Genomic DNA, 19,225 nt, shown 5'->3' with positions numbered 1-19,225 from the left:
AAAATATATACAGGGTCTTTCAAAAATGACCGGTATATTTCAAACGGCAATAAAAACTAAACGAGCAGCAATAGAAATACATCGTTTGTTGCAATATGCTTGGGACAACAGTACATTTTCAGGCGGACAAACTATCGAAATTACAGTAGTTAACAATTTTCAACAACAGATGGTGCTGCAAGTGATGTGAAAGATATAGAAGACAACGCAGTCTTTGAGTGCGCCATTCTGTACGTCGTCTTTCTGCTGTAAGCGTGTGCTGTTCACAACGTGCAAGTGTGCTGTGGACAACATGGTTTATTCCTTAGAACAGAGGATTTTTCTGGTGTTGGAATTCCACCGCCTAGAACACAGTGTTGTTGCAACAAGACGAAGTTTTCAATGGAGGTTTAATGTAACCAAAGGACCGAAAAGCGATACAATACAGGATGTGTTTGAAAAATTTCAACGGACTGGGTACGTGACGGATGAACGTGCTGAAAGGTAGGGCGACCGCGTACGGCAACCACAGAGGGCAACGCGCAGCTAGTGCAGCACGTGATCCAACAGCGGCCTCGGGTTTCCGTTCACCGTGTTGCAGCTGCGGTCCAAATGACGCCAACGTCCACGTATCGTCTCATGCGCCAGAGTTTACACCTCTATCCATACAAAACTCAAACGCGGCAAGCCCTCAGCACCGCTACCATTGCTGCACGAGAGACATTTGCTAACGATATAGTGCACAGGATTGATGACGGCGATTTGCATGTGGGCAGCATTTGGTTTACTGACGAAGCTTATTTTCACCCGGACGGCTTCGTCAATAAACAGAAATGGCGCATATGGGGAACCGAAAAGCAGTCCCGTCGTTCCTGCAGCCTCAAAAAGTACTGGTCTGGGCTGCCATTTCTTCCAAAGGAACCATTGGCGCATTTTTCAGATCTGAAACGATTACTGCATCATGCTATCTGGACATTCTCCGTGAATTTGTGGCGGTACAAACTGCCTTAGACGACACTGCGAACACCTCGTGGCTTATGCAAGATGGTGGCCGGCCACATCGCACGGCCGACGTCTTTAATTTCCTGAATGAATATTTCGATGATCGTGTGATTGCATTGGGCTATCCGAAACACAGAATGCGGCGTGGATTGGCCTCCCTATTCGCCAGACATGAACCCCTGTGACTTCTTTCTGTGGGGACACTTGAAAGACCAGGTGTACCGCCAGAATCCAGAAACAATTGAACAGCTGAAGCAGTACATCTCATCTGCATGTGAAGCCATTCCGCCAGACACGTTGTCAAAGGTTTCAGTTAATTTCATTCAGAGACTACGCCATATTATTGCTACGCATGGTGGATATGTGGAAAATATCGTACTATAGAGTTGCTCAGACCGCAGCGCCATCTGTTGTTGACAATTGTAACTACTGTAATTTCGAGAGTTTGTCTGTCTGAAAATGTACTGTTGTCCCAAGCATATTGCAACAAACGGTGTATTTCTATCGCTGCTCGTTTAGTTTGTATTGCCGTTCCAAATATACCGGTCATTTTTGAAACACCCTGTATATCCTATTATATAGTCAGCTCATCATTAAAAAATACATCAATAATGTAATTGCATTCTTGTATAATAGTGCTATATAATTTTCATTTTTCTGAAGCAATTTCAATCTTTCAAAAATTTGACTTTATTAATTTTGTATATTTTCATCCCCATATACTGTGGGGCCTGCACAAAAAGTTTGAGTTTATATGTAAGAACCACGAAACTTTCTTTTTTCTAGTTTCATATCCGTGCCAGAAGTTACTTCAAGCAAACAAGTATGGATTGTTATTTGTAAAAAGAACTGTCATATAAACACAGTGAGGGAACACTTAGTATGTTTAAGTCTCTTTAATAGTGGCTAATGCTTGGCATTACATGTTCCTAATAATTTTCTCCTCTCAAATTGCTAGAATTTCCTCAAAAGACAATGTCGTATCTCACTATTACTTCAACGTAGCAATAGTTCACCACCTTCTCCGTGTCCTGACACAGCAAATGCCAGGCTGTTCAGCTTATTTTTTATATATTTCTGTCCATCTGCATTCCTAAGAATTTGAACACATTTTGCTTCATATAGTTCCAGACTTCCATGTACGATTTGAATATCATTTATTTTATATTGTTTAGTCTTAAATGGCATAAGCTGTGTTTTCAAAATATTTAGTTTTAGGACATTTAGATGGAACCACAATTCTGGATTTTCTAGACTTTTTATAACATTTCCAGGAATTTCTTCTACATTTTAATTTTCCATCGATATTGTGTGTCATAAGTGAATAAACCTGAATGATGACATTTATGGCTAAGTCATTCATGTAAATGAAGAAATATTAAGCCTTAAATTGATACTTGTGGTACACCCTTGTGTGGTAGTTCTCCATTTCGAGGAGTATTTTCCTCTGTCTGATGTTATGACTATCCTTTGCTGTCTGTCAGAAATGATTTACATCTCTGTGAGGCAGTGCATATAATTCTGTATTTTTGCACTTTATATAATTGTTTACACAATCAAATGCTTTGAATAGGTCACAGAAGATACTGGTCTTTTTGTGATTTATCTAAGGTGGAACTATATTTATGAATTTATTAACTGCATAAATTGTGCTTTTGCCTTTTTGTAAGCCAAATTGATTTTTTGAGATTACGTTAAATATGTGACAAATTTTAAATTTGGTTTGCAACAATCGTTTCAAATATTTTAGAAGATACCCAGAAGAAGGGAAACTGGAATAATGGTTTCATTTGCGCATATTTTAGAACTCCTGAAAAGTTGCCTCCTTCACTATTGATTATTTCAGTGGGTATGAAATTATACCTGAAGCTGCTTTGATGGTTTTTCATCCTATCCCACAGAATTTGTGTTTTTTTAGGCTTAACATAGTTTTTTCTGCGTCTTTTACTGTTCCTTTATCAAATGTTATTCAACTCTCATTCTTGCTACGACTTGACCCAAATAAATGTACATTAACTCGATATGAATCTATATCAACATCAGTTATGCTACTATTAAACTAAACCTCATTCATTTTGTAGTAAATTAAGATTCAAATCGTTTGTGGGATGCGAGTAATTTCTGTCATTACCTAAAACATTTGTGGCAATGACAGCATTTGTAAATTAAAATTTTAGCCAGTCTAAGTGTTATTTGATGTTTCAGTTGTAGATTGTTTTCACCTAAGTGGCAGTTACTTTCAGGTAATGACTGGAAGTACCAATAGTAAGGTGATAATTTAGTGATTCTGAATGAATGAATTATTTTGACATTCATTTGGGTGATTGGCAGCTTCTCATTTTTCCTGTATCAAAGTTTTACATCAGACTATTATAGTCATCCAATCCCAAACCCTTCCTCTGCGTTAATCAAAAATTGAATTTTTTTCACCTTTGTCAGTCATACCCCTTTAAATATCATTCAATAAATAAGCTACACTTTGTTCCTGTAGAATGGCAAGGCTGTTGCTTTTAACCCCATCATGGAACTCTTCCTCAACCCTGAGGTGTGTGTAATATTCTGGAATTATAGCATTTATGTTGGTTCTGTGATCTTAAAATTATCTTTAATGTTAAGAAATAAATCACTACTGAAAAAAATATAGTAGTCACAAAAACCATTTAGTGAATAATGCACTCCTTAACTCAATGACAGGACTGGACTTCTATTTATTTTTTGGACAACAATGAAGTGTAATCTTGTTATGCTTACTTCAGTCTTGGGTTAATGCTTATGAGAAGTAGTCCACTACTGGGAACATCTTTCCTACTGCCAGTATCTCATCATACCATGAATTAATTATTAACATTTTTATCTTTCAGGTTCATAAGCTGTAAATAGTTCCTTAATAAGCCAACATTAACATCATGTATTTAAAGTGATGCAACATTATTTGTATTGCAATGAGACAGGCTGCATTCCTGTGTTGCATAGAAAAACACTAAGCACTAATGAGAGCGAATTTTATCCATATTTGATGCTGTTGAACCCCATTTTTTTCTGTTCCTTCATAGGGTGTGGAAAATATTCCACTACCAGTCTGACAAGGCTGAAACTGACCATGTAATGAATAAATAATCTATTGTGACTGGTAGTGGAAATTTTTCTACACCCTATTAATGAGAGCATTTGAATAGTTTTTACTGCTATTTTTACTACTTGCAAACTTTGAGAATGTTGGGGAGGGGGCTTAGGGACAGAGAAAATTTTGTTCCCCAAAATTTTCTCACTTCCAAGGAAGCAGGAAACGGATGAAGGAGGTACTATCCATTTTGCCATAAAAACAAAAATGGTTTGTGTGTATGCGGCATGACAACTCCACTGTTTCTACAGCATCAAATACAAGTGCAAACCCAGTAACTACTATAAAAGATTTCTTAACAGTTTAAGAGACCTGACCGTCCTGACACTACAACAAGAATGTTGGTGGAGTTGATTGAATGGATCAAAATGTAAATCACTACACAAATATCCATAACAGTAAAATATAATGAGCTCTTTTCAGTTGTTTATTGCATGTCACTGTATACAATGTCTTGATACTCTCACCCAAAAAGAAATACACCTACCGTAAATTTAATTTGACACCACCGAAAGGGACTGAACGAACCCTAGGCTCCTTTTTTTAATTTGACGTATGTTACACCACTGAAGGGGACTAAACGAACCCTAGACTGCATTATTACAGCAGATGAGCTGCAGTGTGATGGAATGAAGCATCTGATTAGGAAAATACAGAAAAAATGTGTTGGAATAATCTGTAAGACGGCCTGTACAGAGTGCAAGAAATTTAATTCTGGGGCTGTGTTGGATGTTTGGCTGCTTATCACACCAAATAATTCATTGGTTTCGCTATTTGTACTCTTGTTTCATTTATATCAGCGAAACGTGTATAACCTTTTCATATGAATGTACTTTTTGTTCTCAACAGCTTAGCAGTGCACGAATGGTGCCGTATATTGTAGAACTAGAAAGATAAAAATTGCTTTTTCCACTTTAAACGCTTCTTTTTCAAGATGAGAAAGACATAAACGCAAAAAAAAACCCTGGCACTACAGTTTTAACGTAATCTTGAGCCGCATGATCAAGTACGTTATGCAATAATACACACAGCAGATTCACTTAACCGTGCCATATATTAATTTGACAAGTATCGCCTGTTGGTTTGGGTGTACATCTTACTTGTTAAAATTAATTCAAGTTTAAGTTATATTTTAATTGCTCGAAGTAGACATAAAAAGTATTAAAGTACGCAAGTGAAGCACCACACATCACAGTGAAAGAATAATCTATTACTGCTAAATGTCTTACTTCCACCGGCAATTCTTACTACCAATTCCCTAACACATGTCACTCCTAACACCTCGCATCAATAAATGCCTGTCGTGCTGCGCAAGGTGTTCATGTGGCATGTTTCTGAGAAGGGTGTGCTTCCGCAATCACTTCTGTGACAGATGTCTTTGATAGAGAAACTATATTTACAGAATAGCGCTTTTTTACAGTTATATTTATTCCTGCAATATTTGGCGCACAGTAACATCACTTACTTTTTAAGAATTTAGATGAATGCTTTGGATTGTGCGCAGTGATACACCGCAGGACTATTTCCAGTGTGGCAGTGGGAAGCCATGTTGGGTGGCAGTGAGTGGCAGTTTCAGTCGTGAGTGCGATTAGTTGTAAGGTGGACATTCGGAAAGGAGCTATTATTACTAACACAATAATATCGTCGTGGACTCTATGCAGCTGTAACCACCATGACGCAGATGTTACCGATACGGTTTCAAGAGCACCTACAGGTGAGACATAGCGTTATTTAAAAGACGCCAAGTAGCAAGGTGCCGTAGATTCATGAAGAACTTGCAGCTCGAAAGTTAAATTGCTAAAGAGAACCACTTATTAGATTAAACAGTGTGTTGGAATATATTGAAATTGACTGTTGGTTTGGGCGAAACTCTCTTTTTAGTGAAGAGAGCAGTTGTGACAAAGTGTAGTAGTGCTGTACAAGCAATAGCTTACACTTGAGTTTTTAACATGATGCTCCAGTAAAATTTTAGAATGCTTTCCTTTACTTTGATACTAAGTAATGGTTAGAAAGTCAGATATGAGAATAGTAATACGTTGTGGAAGAAGTCCGCAAGGAAGGGTTAGTACTATCAAAATAGAATTGCTTTCTGAGGATATGAAATTTCGCAGTATGCGACTTCCAGTTCAGACTGTTGAAGAAATAAAAGCTGTACTGCGCCCAGTCGTGACATTTCGATGTCGAATTGCGTAATGAAGCGAGTGTTACGCAAACCAAACAGTGGCTTGAAAAACCTTTAACTTTCTTGTAGAGTGCCCTTTAGATAATTTCATTTATAATTTGAAAGTATCATACAGTAATCTAGCGCCAGTTGACATCTCAAGTGCAGGAGGCATGCCACTTAGGCTCGTAGAGCTCTCGTATTTGTGACAGTGTATGCCATTTCCAATTGTTATATCGCTATGAGCAAATGAGCTCGTGCTAAACGTAACAGCCCTTTCACAATTTTGTGCGGTATAAAGTACGTGTTCGTTGTCTCTAAACACCCACGGTATATCTTTTAATATTTTCTGTCAGAACGTGTTCCGAAACATGTGTGCAGTGTTAAGCCAGATCGTTCAAATGACACATACTAATCCAGTAGTTATCCAGAGAATGTATGCTGCCGTGCAATGAATTGTCAGTACGGAGGATTGCTTTCTCCGAATAAATGCAGATTAAAAACCTACTCAGTCGTAAGCATCCGCTTTGATTCTCAAACGGAAATCAAAACCAATATTGACAACATACAAAGTGGACGAAGTGTTGAGCCGTATATCAATTTGCAATACGTTCATACTAGGACAAATGATTAAGTTCTGCACTTAATATTAGTAGCTTTGCATTGTCAGTCTTTCCGAAAAAGTTAACTCGTATTTTTAATACGAAGTAGTAGTTGTTTTGAAATGGGAGTTAGGTACCACGGCAAAAGCTTAACTGTTAAGATCAGCGTAAAAACGCTGGCGTAGCTTGTGGCCTACGTATATTTAGTCAAATATTTCAGAACTGATTTAAACAATGGTGGCATCAATTTTTAAATCCATGGTCTACTTGGATATAAAATGACTTTTATCCAATGTCAACAATGTTTAAGCAAGCCCTTTCTCGTTCTTCCACTGTTCTCATAATACTAGAACCTGGTGGATCACTTAGGTCTTAAGGAATAGCACCTTGCACTGGTTGCTACCATCTGTAATGTTCCTGCACCGCTTCCTTTGATCTCTTTGTCTGAAGATTATTTTTGGAAAGCACTGTTCTTTCAAGCTTTTAACGTTTTACCTGATTGTCATTCGGTTCTGTACTAAAGTTTGTTCTATGAACAGAAACTTCTTTCAATAGTTGGAAAACTTCCATCTGAAGTCACTTGCAAGTCAGCAAGCAATGCTTCTACCCACTGTATAAAATCTCCTATACGACAAAACAAACCTTTCTCCACTGTAATATTTGAATATCCATGATACCAGTTCTGTGTATGTCTGTTCTTACACCACCCCGATTTTCAAATATCTTGATGTGGTGTAAGCTGCTTTTCAAAAAGCTCTCAAAAGTAACAATTTTTTCTGCATTTGTTAGTGCAGAATGAGAGGCTTGTTTCTCGCGTAGTCAAATAACAAGTTCATGTCCATACAACAAGAAAATTTTATATCATTGACAAATGCGGATGCCGTAGAGAGCCTAATGATACACAATCCTTGAACTTGAGCACCTGGTGCATTGTAATGGACTAGCTGTTACTGTAACTGAAGGTCCTAAGCTCTGGTTGAACACGTTTTCAGTTTGGCAGTATGATTCCATGTTAATTGTGCAGGCTTCAGCTTGTGAACGTGGAATGTACAGTATTGAAACATACATTTTGTGAATGTTAGTTTGTCGTAGCGTTTTGACAATGTTTTTCCAGTTTTTTCAGAGCTTAGCCCTAGTCGTAGGACGCAGAACTCGGCCTTTCAGCTGTTCTGCTGCTAACTAGAAATAACTTGTTAATGTTTCATTGCAAAATTGTATTCGTATCAAGAACAAAAATAATCAAGAAGTGTACTGTACCACGAAACATCAGTGGCAATGTTGGGCCTAACGTTACCGGTATGAACGTCAGCAGAATTGATCCGGCCTTTGCTGATAAGGTGCTTTAGCAGTAAGTGTTCTAGGGAATGCGTAGTAAAATACATTACGTAAAATATTTGTGGCGAAATAGGCAGCTGAAAAAATCTGAATGTAACAGTTTAAATAAATATAAAATAGACAAGGTCTGAAATTATGCACTGATCAGCGTTCACACAGTGTTGAATATAACACAGCTTTATTGGACAATAGATTCAAATTCAGCTTGCTGAGGGAGATACTCATCGTCCCAAAATACTTGACATTTCAGGAAATGCTATTTAAACTGGGGCGATATTAGCCAGAATGGGTATAAATTGAAACTATTACGTCCTATGAAGACTTGATAATGTAGCTGGTGTTAGACGAAAACTTTCGAACCTCGACTTACTCATCCCGCTATGAGATGTGATAGTCTACTGTGGCGTTAGCCTCAAGCATTCACTCCTCTATTCGGAATTGTTTCTGACAGTCATAGAACTGTTAGAGCGAAGAGATTGTTGAAGTAACTCAACACGATCAAGTCTAATAAAGAACTGTTGGCGAAACCCACGTTGTTTGTCTGTTGCCGCACTTAAAAATTCAGAACAAGCAATTTCACTGAAATTCAGTTCCAGGTTTATTAAAGAGTAAAATGGATTTTTGCGACGATACTTGGATTTGCCGGAAGCAAAGCGTTACAGTGAAATACGTGAAATGACTGCATTAAAATGTCTTTGAATGCCTAGCTGGTTTGAAATAGAGCATGTTTGACCGCGTGGGAACATGTCAGTTAACACAGCAATGTAATTAGTTTCCACACATATTGTACTTCAGCAAGTAAAGCATGCCATTCTCTAGGCTAGGGTGCTGTATCGGAGCCAATGGGAGATTCGCGTGTACGTGAAGGACGGTTAAATATATACGTTGCAACGTGGTTCCCTCGTGGCCTTCTCACTAAACGCTCCCACATTTTCATGAATGAAGCGTAAAGCAGATGTCCGTCTGTTTCTACTGAACTCGTTCCATCCCTCAAAATGTATTCCAGACGAGATTGGACTAATTGCTCGTATTTGTGTGGATAACTTGTCGAAGCATAGAAAGTCTAAAAAAAGTATTGCAATGTTGTTGGATACCACCTACAGTCTGGATAGTGCCTGCGAAATTTTGTCGCTGAAGTAATGGTTTCAAACCGTACACTTAGCAATTAATGTAACGCTATCTGTATGCCTTAGCGTGTAAAACCAAATATACGTCTCTGGCAACTAGACCCTAGAAGTGATTTGGATATGCGGTCGTTGGAGATTATTACTCGGCCAACCAATGAAAAAGCATCAGAATGTTGTGGGGAGAGCTGTCATTGATGTTGGTGTGGCCGGAAATGAAGACTTGGCCGCGAAATTTTGCTGGTCTATTGTGACGTACCGGCGATGCAGGCGAACTGCCAGAACATCAGCTGTGGATCCTATTCTTGGATTACTGCGTCAACTCTTAACGCCCTGCGCTCTAAGAGCCTACCACAACGGCAGGTGCAGGGAGTGGAGAGCTGAAAACAGCAGTCATCGACCTTTGGTGGCCCTTATCTCGTCGGAAACGTTTCCGTCTTAAAATAGCTATGGGCTTACTTATTAAAATATTTTGTGATAATCACATTTCGTAACAACTTCTGTTAGGCGCGTTGTGATAGTTTTTCTAGCTGCAGCATGTTTGACACTGGCAGACCCGGTGACGTTTTGCGCTCCACAATCTTACTCGTAAGCTAACAAGTAAAATTTGAGCGTGGATGTAGTCAGTGGCTTTTTGCTCCTCACAGCCACCTGAGACGTGATTTGCTTTAAGTTTACGTCCAAAGAAACAAAGCGTTTGTGAATATGAAATGTCAACGAAGATATTAGATCACCCATTGAACATAAGCCTGCAGTGTTGACGAGTAAACTCACTGTTGCATCACTTGAAAATGCTAATGTCTATTTGACATGCTGAGACACGCAGCTGTCAAGAGACAAAAGATTACGGTAGCGCCGGCGACACGTCATCTGCAAACGTGCAGGACGCTACGACCAGCTTATCGGCGGTCTGATATTGATCAGAAGCGTAGGGAACGACGCTCGGCAGGCTGTAAGATTTCATTGAAAGGGCGCTGTAATTACATCAGGGCTCCTTAGTTTTAACTTGTAATTCTTTCAAATCACGTGTTCCTCCCAGGATAAAAATGAATCTGTGGTGTATTTAAACTAACTTTGCATTTTCTTATACCAAGATGGTAGGTTGTGTGAAGACTTGAATGCCAAATTTAGTGCTAAGATTGCAAGATAATTTTTTTATATGAATTATTTTAACTTGGTTGATGCTTTACCTCCGGTATTATGAAAGCCGTAGCACTCAAGTGATTGGTGTTTGGTTTGTATATTAACTAGTTAACACAATTTTTAAAAAGCAGGGAAAAGATGTCATTTCACAACCACCATTCATAGAAAAACGTTTGCTCGATTAGTATTTTCACAAGTTGGGGTTAATGTTGAAGGTTGAATAGTTAATAGTGCTTAAATTGCATGTTCTGGTTCTCCAGGTTTGCAGCCACACTCTTATTCCAGTAGTACATCCCTCGGCACTTTAATATCGTGTTAATGAAGCCCGTCTTTCCCATATTTTTGGCCCTATTGCGTACAGCTGTTGCTAATTCTAGTGTTCTTGTAATCAGCTTTGCACATATAGCCCCATTATTCTTTCCTCGTAGAATGATAGTAGTGGCATAAAATGCCATGCTAGTTTCCATGTCAGTGTTCAATTACACTATAAATGTTAGTACATACATAATCATATTCATAATCATCATATTTAGACCATTCGGCCATAGGGTTCCAAACTATGGTCTCTGATGCTCGTGCACATGTATTGATCTTATGAGCGGACGCTTTACATCAGTGATAAAGCCAGAGTTCATCATCTGGTAGTTAAAAACTACATAATTTAGAGATGTAGGAAGTGAAAAACTAATTGGATGTTTCTTCAAGAACAGAAAATCGTGACGCTGCTCGCAGGTACTGTTGTCGAAAATAGACTGGAATTGAGTCTTAAAATGAAATGCTGTGTGCTAGCTGACAGCTACAATAAGCACATAAAGTAAAGCAAAATGTGCACAGCCAATGAACATACTGGTTGGTTAAATGTTAAATTTGGGGTACGATGATATAGATGAATTTCTCTACATCGGAAGTTCTCTTGGAGGATAAGACATGAAAAAAGAATTTCAGAAGGCGAGGTGTGAAAAGATTCTGCTAATATTTGAAAATGATTCTTCATACCAGAAAATGATTTTATAAGCTTCTGCGGTACAGCTTTGTATGAATGGGAAGAGTGGACAATAGAGAAGTGAAATGATTAGAAGCATTTGAAATGTGGTGTTACATGAGGCTATAGTGTGTTACTAAGATGGCAGAATTAGGAATAAAGTTGTGCAACGAGTTCACGAGGAAAAACAATGCTCATAAATGTAATGAGTTAGAGTACTTGAGAGCAAATTAAATCAGTTGTTACTGAAATCTGGAGTTAAAGGAAATACTCGCGTCGTTGTGCGGAAATGAAAACATCAGTTAATAAGCAGTTCACTGCATCAATGAAGACTTTAGCGTTAACGTGCTAAACTAAAATTTTAATCGTTTCGCAGAAAAGTTTTACATGTTTATTTTACGTGGTACGGTTGAGATTGAAATGATTGTACGCACTGTCGACCATTCGACATTCCTAGCTTTTTATAACTTGTCTGTTGGCTTATAGTGAGACAAAATCCTGTATCATAAGTACCAGTGTAGGAATGAAGGAAGCCCTTTTTCCAAAAAAAAATTCAGCTTCGTCCCCTTCTAGGGGTTTCTTCCCAACGTCCCGGCCATTTTATAACCACCAAGAAAAATGTCTGAAAGGCGCCACTGTCTCACTAAAGACTAATATTTTTACTTGAGAGCCACCTATACATTTAACAAGAGAAAGCGTAGTCAATTCGGAAGATTGTGTGGTATAAGTGCTTAACTTATTTTGTGTAGTTTCGCGGTATTATCTACAAATGTATAGTCTGTCATAACCGTGGTGAAAATCGCGGAAATTGACGTAAGTTTTTGTCAAAGCGGTACCGGCTCTGTAGTACTGCCCGGTGATCGGTTTTCGTTTCTCCAAAAACTATGTATGACAATCTTCACATACAGAAAGGCTTAGTTATCGACCTGTTCAGCTGATTCACTTCAAGAAATTGAGCAGATTGTTGCGTTTCGCTTCAGAAATGTGGTGATTGTCTCGGACGTGGCAACTTGAGAAAAGTCCTTCGGCTCTTGCTTCAGTTGCTTCAGATACGCCACCTTCGTGTTTCTCCACTGTCAGCAATAGTGGTGGTATCCATCTTGCTGATAGGTTTGTCTCCAACTTGCGTAAAATATTAAGTGCTGTTGCCATGCACTACTTCGCAATTACGGACAACAGTCCGTCCTGTCGTCATTCTTTCGGTATTCAATTCTAGTGGACGATTCTTATCAAGAGAGTAATGGATCACGCTTACATTCGTTCAAGAAATAATTCTTTGACGGCGAAGGACAACGGTAAGAAGCATCCAATTTCGCTTTTCTTTACAGTCTGCTTTTGGGAGGGGAAACATAATACCGACAGATATTGCTGTTTCCCATCTCCGCAAAAACCATGTATCAGAACTTCCTGAAATGGCTGCCAATCCAGTCTCTGATATCTTTTAGCTTTGTCAAGCAGATGGTGTGATAGTGTTAGACTACAGAACGAAAGGCCCTGGGTTCAATCTCGGTTCAGACTTACGATTTTCACCTATCACTTCGTCCACCTCCGGCAATGTTTAAGTGTCGTTGCACCCTGGTGAGGAGTAAACGTTTAATTGGTTTCCCTATAAATGACCGTGTAAGTCAGCTCAGATGTCGGAGGAAGGCGACGGCATACCACCTCCGGTAGGGTCATCCTAGTGAAACACTAAGATCTTCAGATCTACTTTCGGGCTGCACAGCGTATACTAAATTGATGACACCAATTTGCCGTGTGACTGCTTTGTTCACTGGTACATGGGACAGGGTCGAGAAAACTTTTTCATTTAAGTGACGTACGCTGATTTGACAAGTTATGGAATAGTCATATGCAGGGGCGGTAGCATCGCGTACATAATGTATAAAAGAGCAGTGCATTGGCGGAGCTCACTTGTACTCGGCCGCATGACTGAACTTCAGACTGAATGCTGCAAGATAGTTGGAGCTAGGCGCATGGGACAGTCCATTTAGGAAGTCGTTTGGAAATTAAACATTCTGAGGTCCACACTGTCAAGTGTGGACGCAGAATACCAAATTTCACGCATTACCACTCACTTGACAACGCAGTGGCACACTTCACACTTAACGAGAGAGAGGAGCGGCGTTTGCGTAGTCATTGCTAGTAGACAAGCAAGAATGCGTGAAATATCCGCAGGAATCAATTTGGGACGTACGACGAACGTACCCGTTAGGCCAGTGCCGCGAAATTTGGCGTCAATTAACTGTGGCAGTGATCGACTGACGTGATTGCCTTTCGTAACAGAACATCGCCTGCAACGCCTCTCCTGGGCTCGTGACCATGACGGTTGTACCATTGACGACTGGAAAACCGTGGCATGGTCAGATCAGTTCCGGTTTCAGTCGATAGGAATTAATAGTAGGGTTACTGTGGCGCAGGCCCCACGAAGCCATTGACTCGGGTTGTCAACAAGGCATTGTGCAAGATGGTGGTGGCTGTATAATGTGGGTTGTGCCCAACGTAGAATCCACTGGGTCCCCTGGTCCAACTGAACAGCTCATTGACTGGAAATGGTTGTTAGTCTACTTGGAGACCATTTGCAGCCTAGAGTGGACTTAATGTTGCCAAACAACGTCATGTCACTGGGCCAAAACAATCACGATTGGTTTAAAGAACATCCAGGAGAATGTTTTAGCCATCCAGGTCGCTCGAAATTGTCATAGAACGTTTATGGGACGTGATGGAGGGCTCAGCTAGTGCGCAGCATCCTGCACCGGCAGCACTTCAGCAGTTATGGCAGGCTGTACAGGTGATTCATTATTTCTGCAGGGGACTTCTAACGACTTGAGTCCATTCTACGCAGTAGCTGAACAACGTCGGGCAAAAGGTTAGACGCGATATTAGGAACTATCCCAGGACTTCCGTCACATCAGTGGGCGGCGCTAACGCCCTTCTCAGATTGTCGCCCCCCCCCCCCCCCCCCCCCAAGCGGCGCTTGTCGCCTGCACCTTAAACCGGCCCTGCTGGTATGTAGTGACCCGCCCCGTATATCGAAGCGTAAAAGGAAATGTCGGAAATGGAGAACGCATAGCGACCTCCTTTATCGAGAGTAAGCGGCGGCTTAGAGGCTCGGCTAGTAGCTAGCTGTTAGCTGTTCGGCTGGGCGCGGGAAGCGGTGAATCACGTAATGGGCTGCCTGCCACGTGATGCCTCGCCTACCCGCCCAGACACGCGTGCGCGAGGCAGCTTGCCTACCGTCTCCTCTCTGCGCCGTCTAAGGAGTCTCTTAAACCTGAGGAACAAGGCAGCCGACTCCTCCGCGAGGAAATGGAATGGCAGAGCACTGCTTCATATCAGCGACTGTCTAGATAAGAGCTGATAAGGAATCGAAAAGTGCAACCTTTCTCCGCCCACGTGTAAAGGACGCAAGCTGTAGTCTAGAATGTAAATTAACAAAGATACAAACGGTCTGAATAAGAATCACGTGCGCAACTAGTAAAACTTAAGTTTCCTGACAGACGTGCCTTCCTTAATCTTCGCTAAAGATGTCGCCTTGAAGCCGTCAACAGCCATTCTCTATTTTCCTAAGCGGTAGATTACCCGTTAGTTATTGTGCTGACAGACATGGTTTTTCTAATTTGGTGATAATACTTTTTCTTTCTTCCACTATCGCTGAGGCGAAAGAACGCAATGGCACCGTTTGCAATAGACGCTCGTCCCGCATACGGTGGTAATGGACGAGAAGAGCCTCGCCAGAAGGCGGAAATGACGGAGTCAGCAAGCATACTCCAGGAAAACCACATGGCCAGTTTGACAGTGGAAGGAACGGATACAGACGTGAGTTCAATCCTTGGAAGGCGACTTCCTCCCACCGAATAATTTGCTAGGTACCGATTCACAAGATCAATATAGTTTCACATGTTATCAAAGGAAAAGCAAAATACGTATTAGAAAGTCTTCGTATAAAAAATATGGGGTGATAAGTTTATCATATTTATCCCATAGCAGACAATCTGAAATTTAGTGCAGCATCTATATCTACATGGATCCACAGCTAATTACACTTAAGTGCCTGACAGTTCATTGAACCAAAAATTCTCTATTCCACTCTCGAACAGCGTGTCTGAAAATGAACACCTACGTCATTCCGTGCGAGCTGTGACTTCCCTTATCTTATTACGATGATTGCTTATCCCTATGTTTTTCGGCGTCAGCATTAGCATTAGTAGGAGAAAGTTGGTGATAGAAATTTCGTGAGGAGATCCCGCATTAGCGAAAAACGCAATTGTTCTAGTGTCCACCAATATTGTGCGTCTTCTGAGCGTTGTGCCAATAAAGTGGGCTTCCGTTCGCCTTAAAAACATTTTCTGTGTGGTGTTTTCAATTTAAGTTGTTCGTAATTGTAATTCCTAGGCATTTAGTTCAATTTACTACCTTCGGATTTGGCTGATCTATCTTGTAATATGTTGAACTGAAAGTTGTAGTGTTGTTGTTGTCTTCAGTCCTGAGACTGGTTTGATGCAGCTCTCCATGCTACTCTATCCTGTGCAAGCTGCTTCATCTCCCAGTACCTACTGCAACCTACATCCTTCTGAATCTGCTTGGTGTACTCATCTCTCGGTCTCCCTCTACGATTTTTACCCTCCACGCTGCCCTCCAATGCTAAATTTGTGATCCCTTGATGCCTCAAAACATGTCCTACCAACCGATCCCTTCTTCTAGTCAAGTTGTGCCACAAACTTCTCTTCTCCCCAATCCTATTCAATACCTCCTCATTAGTTACGTGATCTATCCACCTTATCTTCAGTATTCTTCTGTAGCACCACATTTCGAAAGCTTCTATTCTCTTCTTGTCCAAACTAGTTATCGTCCATGTTTCACTTCCATACATGGCTACACTCCAAACAAATACTTTCAGAAAGGACTTCCTGATACATAAATCTATATTCGATGTTAACAAATTTCTCTTCTTCAGAAACGCTTTCCTTGCCATTGCCAGTCTACATTTTATATCCTCTCTACTTCGACCATCATCAGTTATTTTACTTCCTAAATAGCAAAACTCCTTTACTACTTTAAGTGCCTCATTTCATAATCTAATTCCCTCAGCATCACCCGATTTAATTTGACTACATTCCATTATCCTCGTTTTGCTTTTGTTAATGTTCATCTTATATCCTCCTTTCAAGACACTGTCCATTCCGTTCAACTGCTCTTCCAAGTCCTTTGCCGTCTCTGACAGAATTACAATGTCATCGGCGAACCTCAAAGTTTTTACTTCTTCTCCATGAATTTTAATACCTACTCCAAATTTTTCTTTTGTTTCCTTTACTGCTTGCTCAATATACAGATTGAATAACATCGGGGAGAGGCTACAACCCTGTCTCACTCCTTTCCCAACCACTGCTTCCCTTTCATGCCCCTCGACTCTTATTACTGCCATCTGGTTTCTGTACAAATTATAAATAGCCTTTCGCTCCCTGTATTTTACCCCTGCCACCTTTAGAATTTGAAAGAGTATTCCAGTCAACATTGTCAAAAGCTTTCTCTACGTCTACAAATGCTAGAAACGTAGGTTTGCCTTTTCTTAATCTTTCTTCTAAGATAAGTCGTAAGGTCAGTATTGCCTCACGTGTTCCAACATTTCTACGGAATCCAAACTGATCTTCCCCGAGGTCTGCATCTATCAGTTTTTCCATTCGTCTGTAAAGAATTCGCGTTAGTATTTTGCAGCCGTGGCTTATTAAACTGATAGTTCGGTAATTTTCACATCTGTCAGCACCTGCTTTCTTTGGGATTGGAATTATTATATTCTTCTTGAAGTCTGAGGGTATTTCGCCTGTCTCATACATCTTGCTCACCAGCTGGTAGTTTTGTCATTACTGGCTCTCCCAAGGCCGTCAGTAGTTCTAATGGAATGTTGTCTACTCCGGGGGCCTTGTTTCGACTCAGGTCTTTCAGTGCTCTGTCAAACTCTTCACGCAGTATCGTATCTCCCATTTCGTCTTCATCTACATCCTCTTCTATTTCCATAATATTGTCCTCAAGTACATCGCCCTTGTATAAACCTTCTAAATACTCCTTCCACCTTTCTGCCTTCCCTTCTTTGCTTAGAACTGGGCTGCCATCTGAGCTCTTGATATTCATACACGTGGTTCTCTTCTCTCCAAAGGTCTCTTTAATTTTCCTGTAGGCAATATCTATCTTACCCCTAGTGAGATAAGCTTCTACATCCTTACATTTGTCCTCTAGCCATCCCTGTTTAGCCATTTTGCACTTCCTGTCGATCTCATTTTTGAGACGTTTGTATTCCTTTTTGCCTGCTTCATTTACTGCATTTTTATATTTTCTCCTTTCATCAATTAAATTCAATATTTCTTCTGTTACCCAAGGATTTCTAGCAGCCCTCGTCTTTGTACCTACTTTATCCTCTGCTGCCTTCACTACTACATCCCTCAGAGCTACCCATTCTTCTTCTACTGTATTTCTTTCCCCTATTCCTGTCAATTGTTCCCTTATGCTCTCTCTGAAACTCTGTACAACCTCTGGTTCTTTCAGTTTATCCAGGTCCCATCTCCTTAATTTCCCACATTTTTGCAGTTTCTTCAGTTTTAATCTACAGGTCATAACCAATAGATTGTGGTCAGAGTCCACATCTGCCCCTGGAAATGTCTTACAACTTAAAACCTGGTTCCTAAATCTGTCTTACCATTATATAATCTATCTGATACCTTTTAGTATCTCCAGGGTTCTTCCACGTATACAACCTTCTTTCGTAATTCTTAAACCAAGTGTTAGCTATGATTAAGTTGTGCTCTGTGCAAAATTCTACTAGGCGGCTTCCTCTTTCATTTCTTAGCCCCAATCCATATTCACCTACTATGTTTCCTTCTCTCCCTTTTCCTACACTCGAATTCCAGTCACCCATTACTATTAAATTTTCGTCTCCCTTCACTATCTGAATAATTTCTTTTATTTCATCGTACATTTCTTCAATTTCTTCATCATCTGCAGAGCTAGTTGGCATATAAACTTGTACTACTGTAGTAGGTGTGGGCTTCGTATCTATCTTGGCCACAATAATGCGTTCACTATGCTGTTTGTAGTAGCTTACCCGCATTCCTATTTTCCTATTCATTATTAAACCTACTCCTGCATTACCCCTATTTGATTTTGTGTTTATAACCCTGTAGTCACCTGACCAGAAGTCTTGTTCCTCCTGCCACCGAACTTCACTAATTCCCACTATATCTAACTTTAACCTATCCATTTCCCTTTTTAAATTTTCTAACCTACCTGCCTGATTAAGGGATCTGACATTCCACGCTCCGATCCGTAGAACGCCAGTTTTCTTTATCCTGATAACGACATCCTCCTGAGTAGTCCCCGCCCGGAGATCCGAATGGGGGACTATTTTACCTCCGGAATATTTTACCCAAGAGGATGCCATCATCATTTAATCATACAGTAAAGCTGCATGTCCTCGGGAAAAATTACGGCTGTAGTTTCCCCTTGCTTTCAGCCGTTCGCAGTACCAGCACAGCAAAGCCGTTTTGGTTAATGTTGCAAGGCCAGATCAATCATCCAGACTGTTGCCCCTGCAACTACTGAAAAGGCTGCTGCCCCTCCTCAGGAACCACACGTTTGTCTGGCCTCTCAACAGATACCCCTCCGTTGTGGTTGCACCTACGGTACGGCCATCTGTATCGCTGAGGCACGCAAGCCTCCCCACCAACGGCAAGGTCCATGGTTCATGGGGGGAGGAAAGTTGTAGTACTCATGTGGAATGACGTCACA

At 40.5% G+C, this 19,225-nt stretch overlaps 1 protein-coding gene across 1 annotated transcript in view; it reads left to right on the top strand.

The window, feature by feature from the left end:
- The first annotated feature begins 5,403 nt into the window (after window positions 1-5,403).
- LOC126284984 (clathrin heavy chain) overlaps window positions 5,404-19,225 on the top strand; it is a 137,536-nt gene continuing 123,714 nt past the window's right edge. Inside the window, exon 1 of the mRNA XM_049984274.1 lies at window positions 5,404-5,816. Coding sequence (XP_049840231.1) covers window positions 5,775-5,816 — 42 coding nt within the window. The 5' untranslated portion in view covers window positions 5,404-5,774. The remainder of the gene's footprint in view (window positions 5,817-19,225) is intronic.

The sequence above is a fragment of the Schistocerca gregaria genome, chromosome 8 (genome assembly GCF_023897955.1).
Source record: "Schistocerca gregaria isolate iqSchGreg1 chromosome 8, iqSchGreg1.2, whole genome shotgun sequence".
NCBI lineage: Eukaryota > Metazoa > Arthropoda > Insecta > Orthoptera > Acrididae > Schistocerca > Schistocerca gregaria.
Note: the sequence above shows the minus strand (reverse complement) of the source record. Positions and strands in the feature narration are given on the sequence as shown.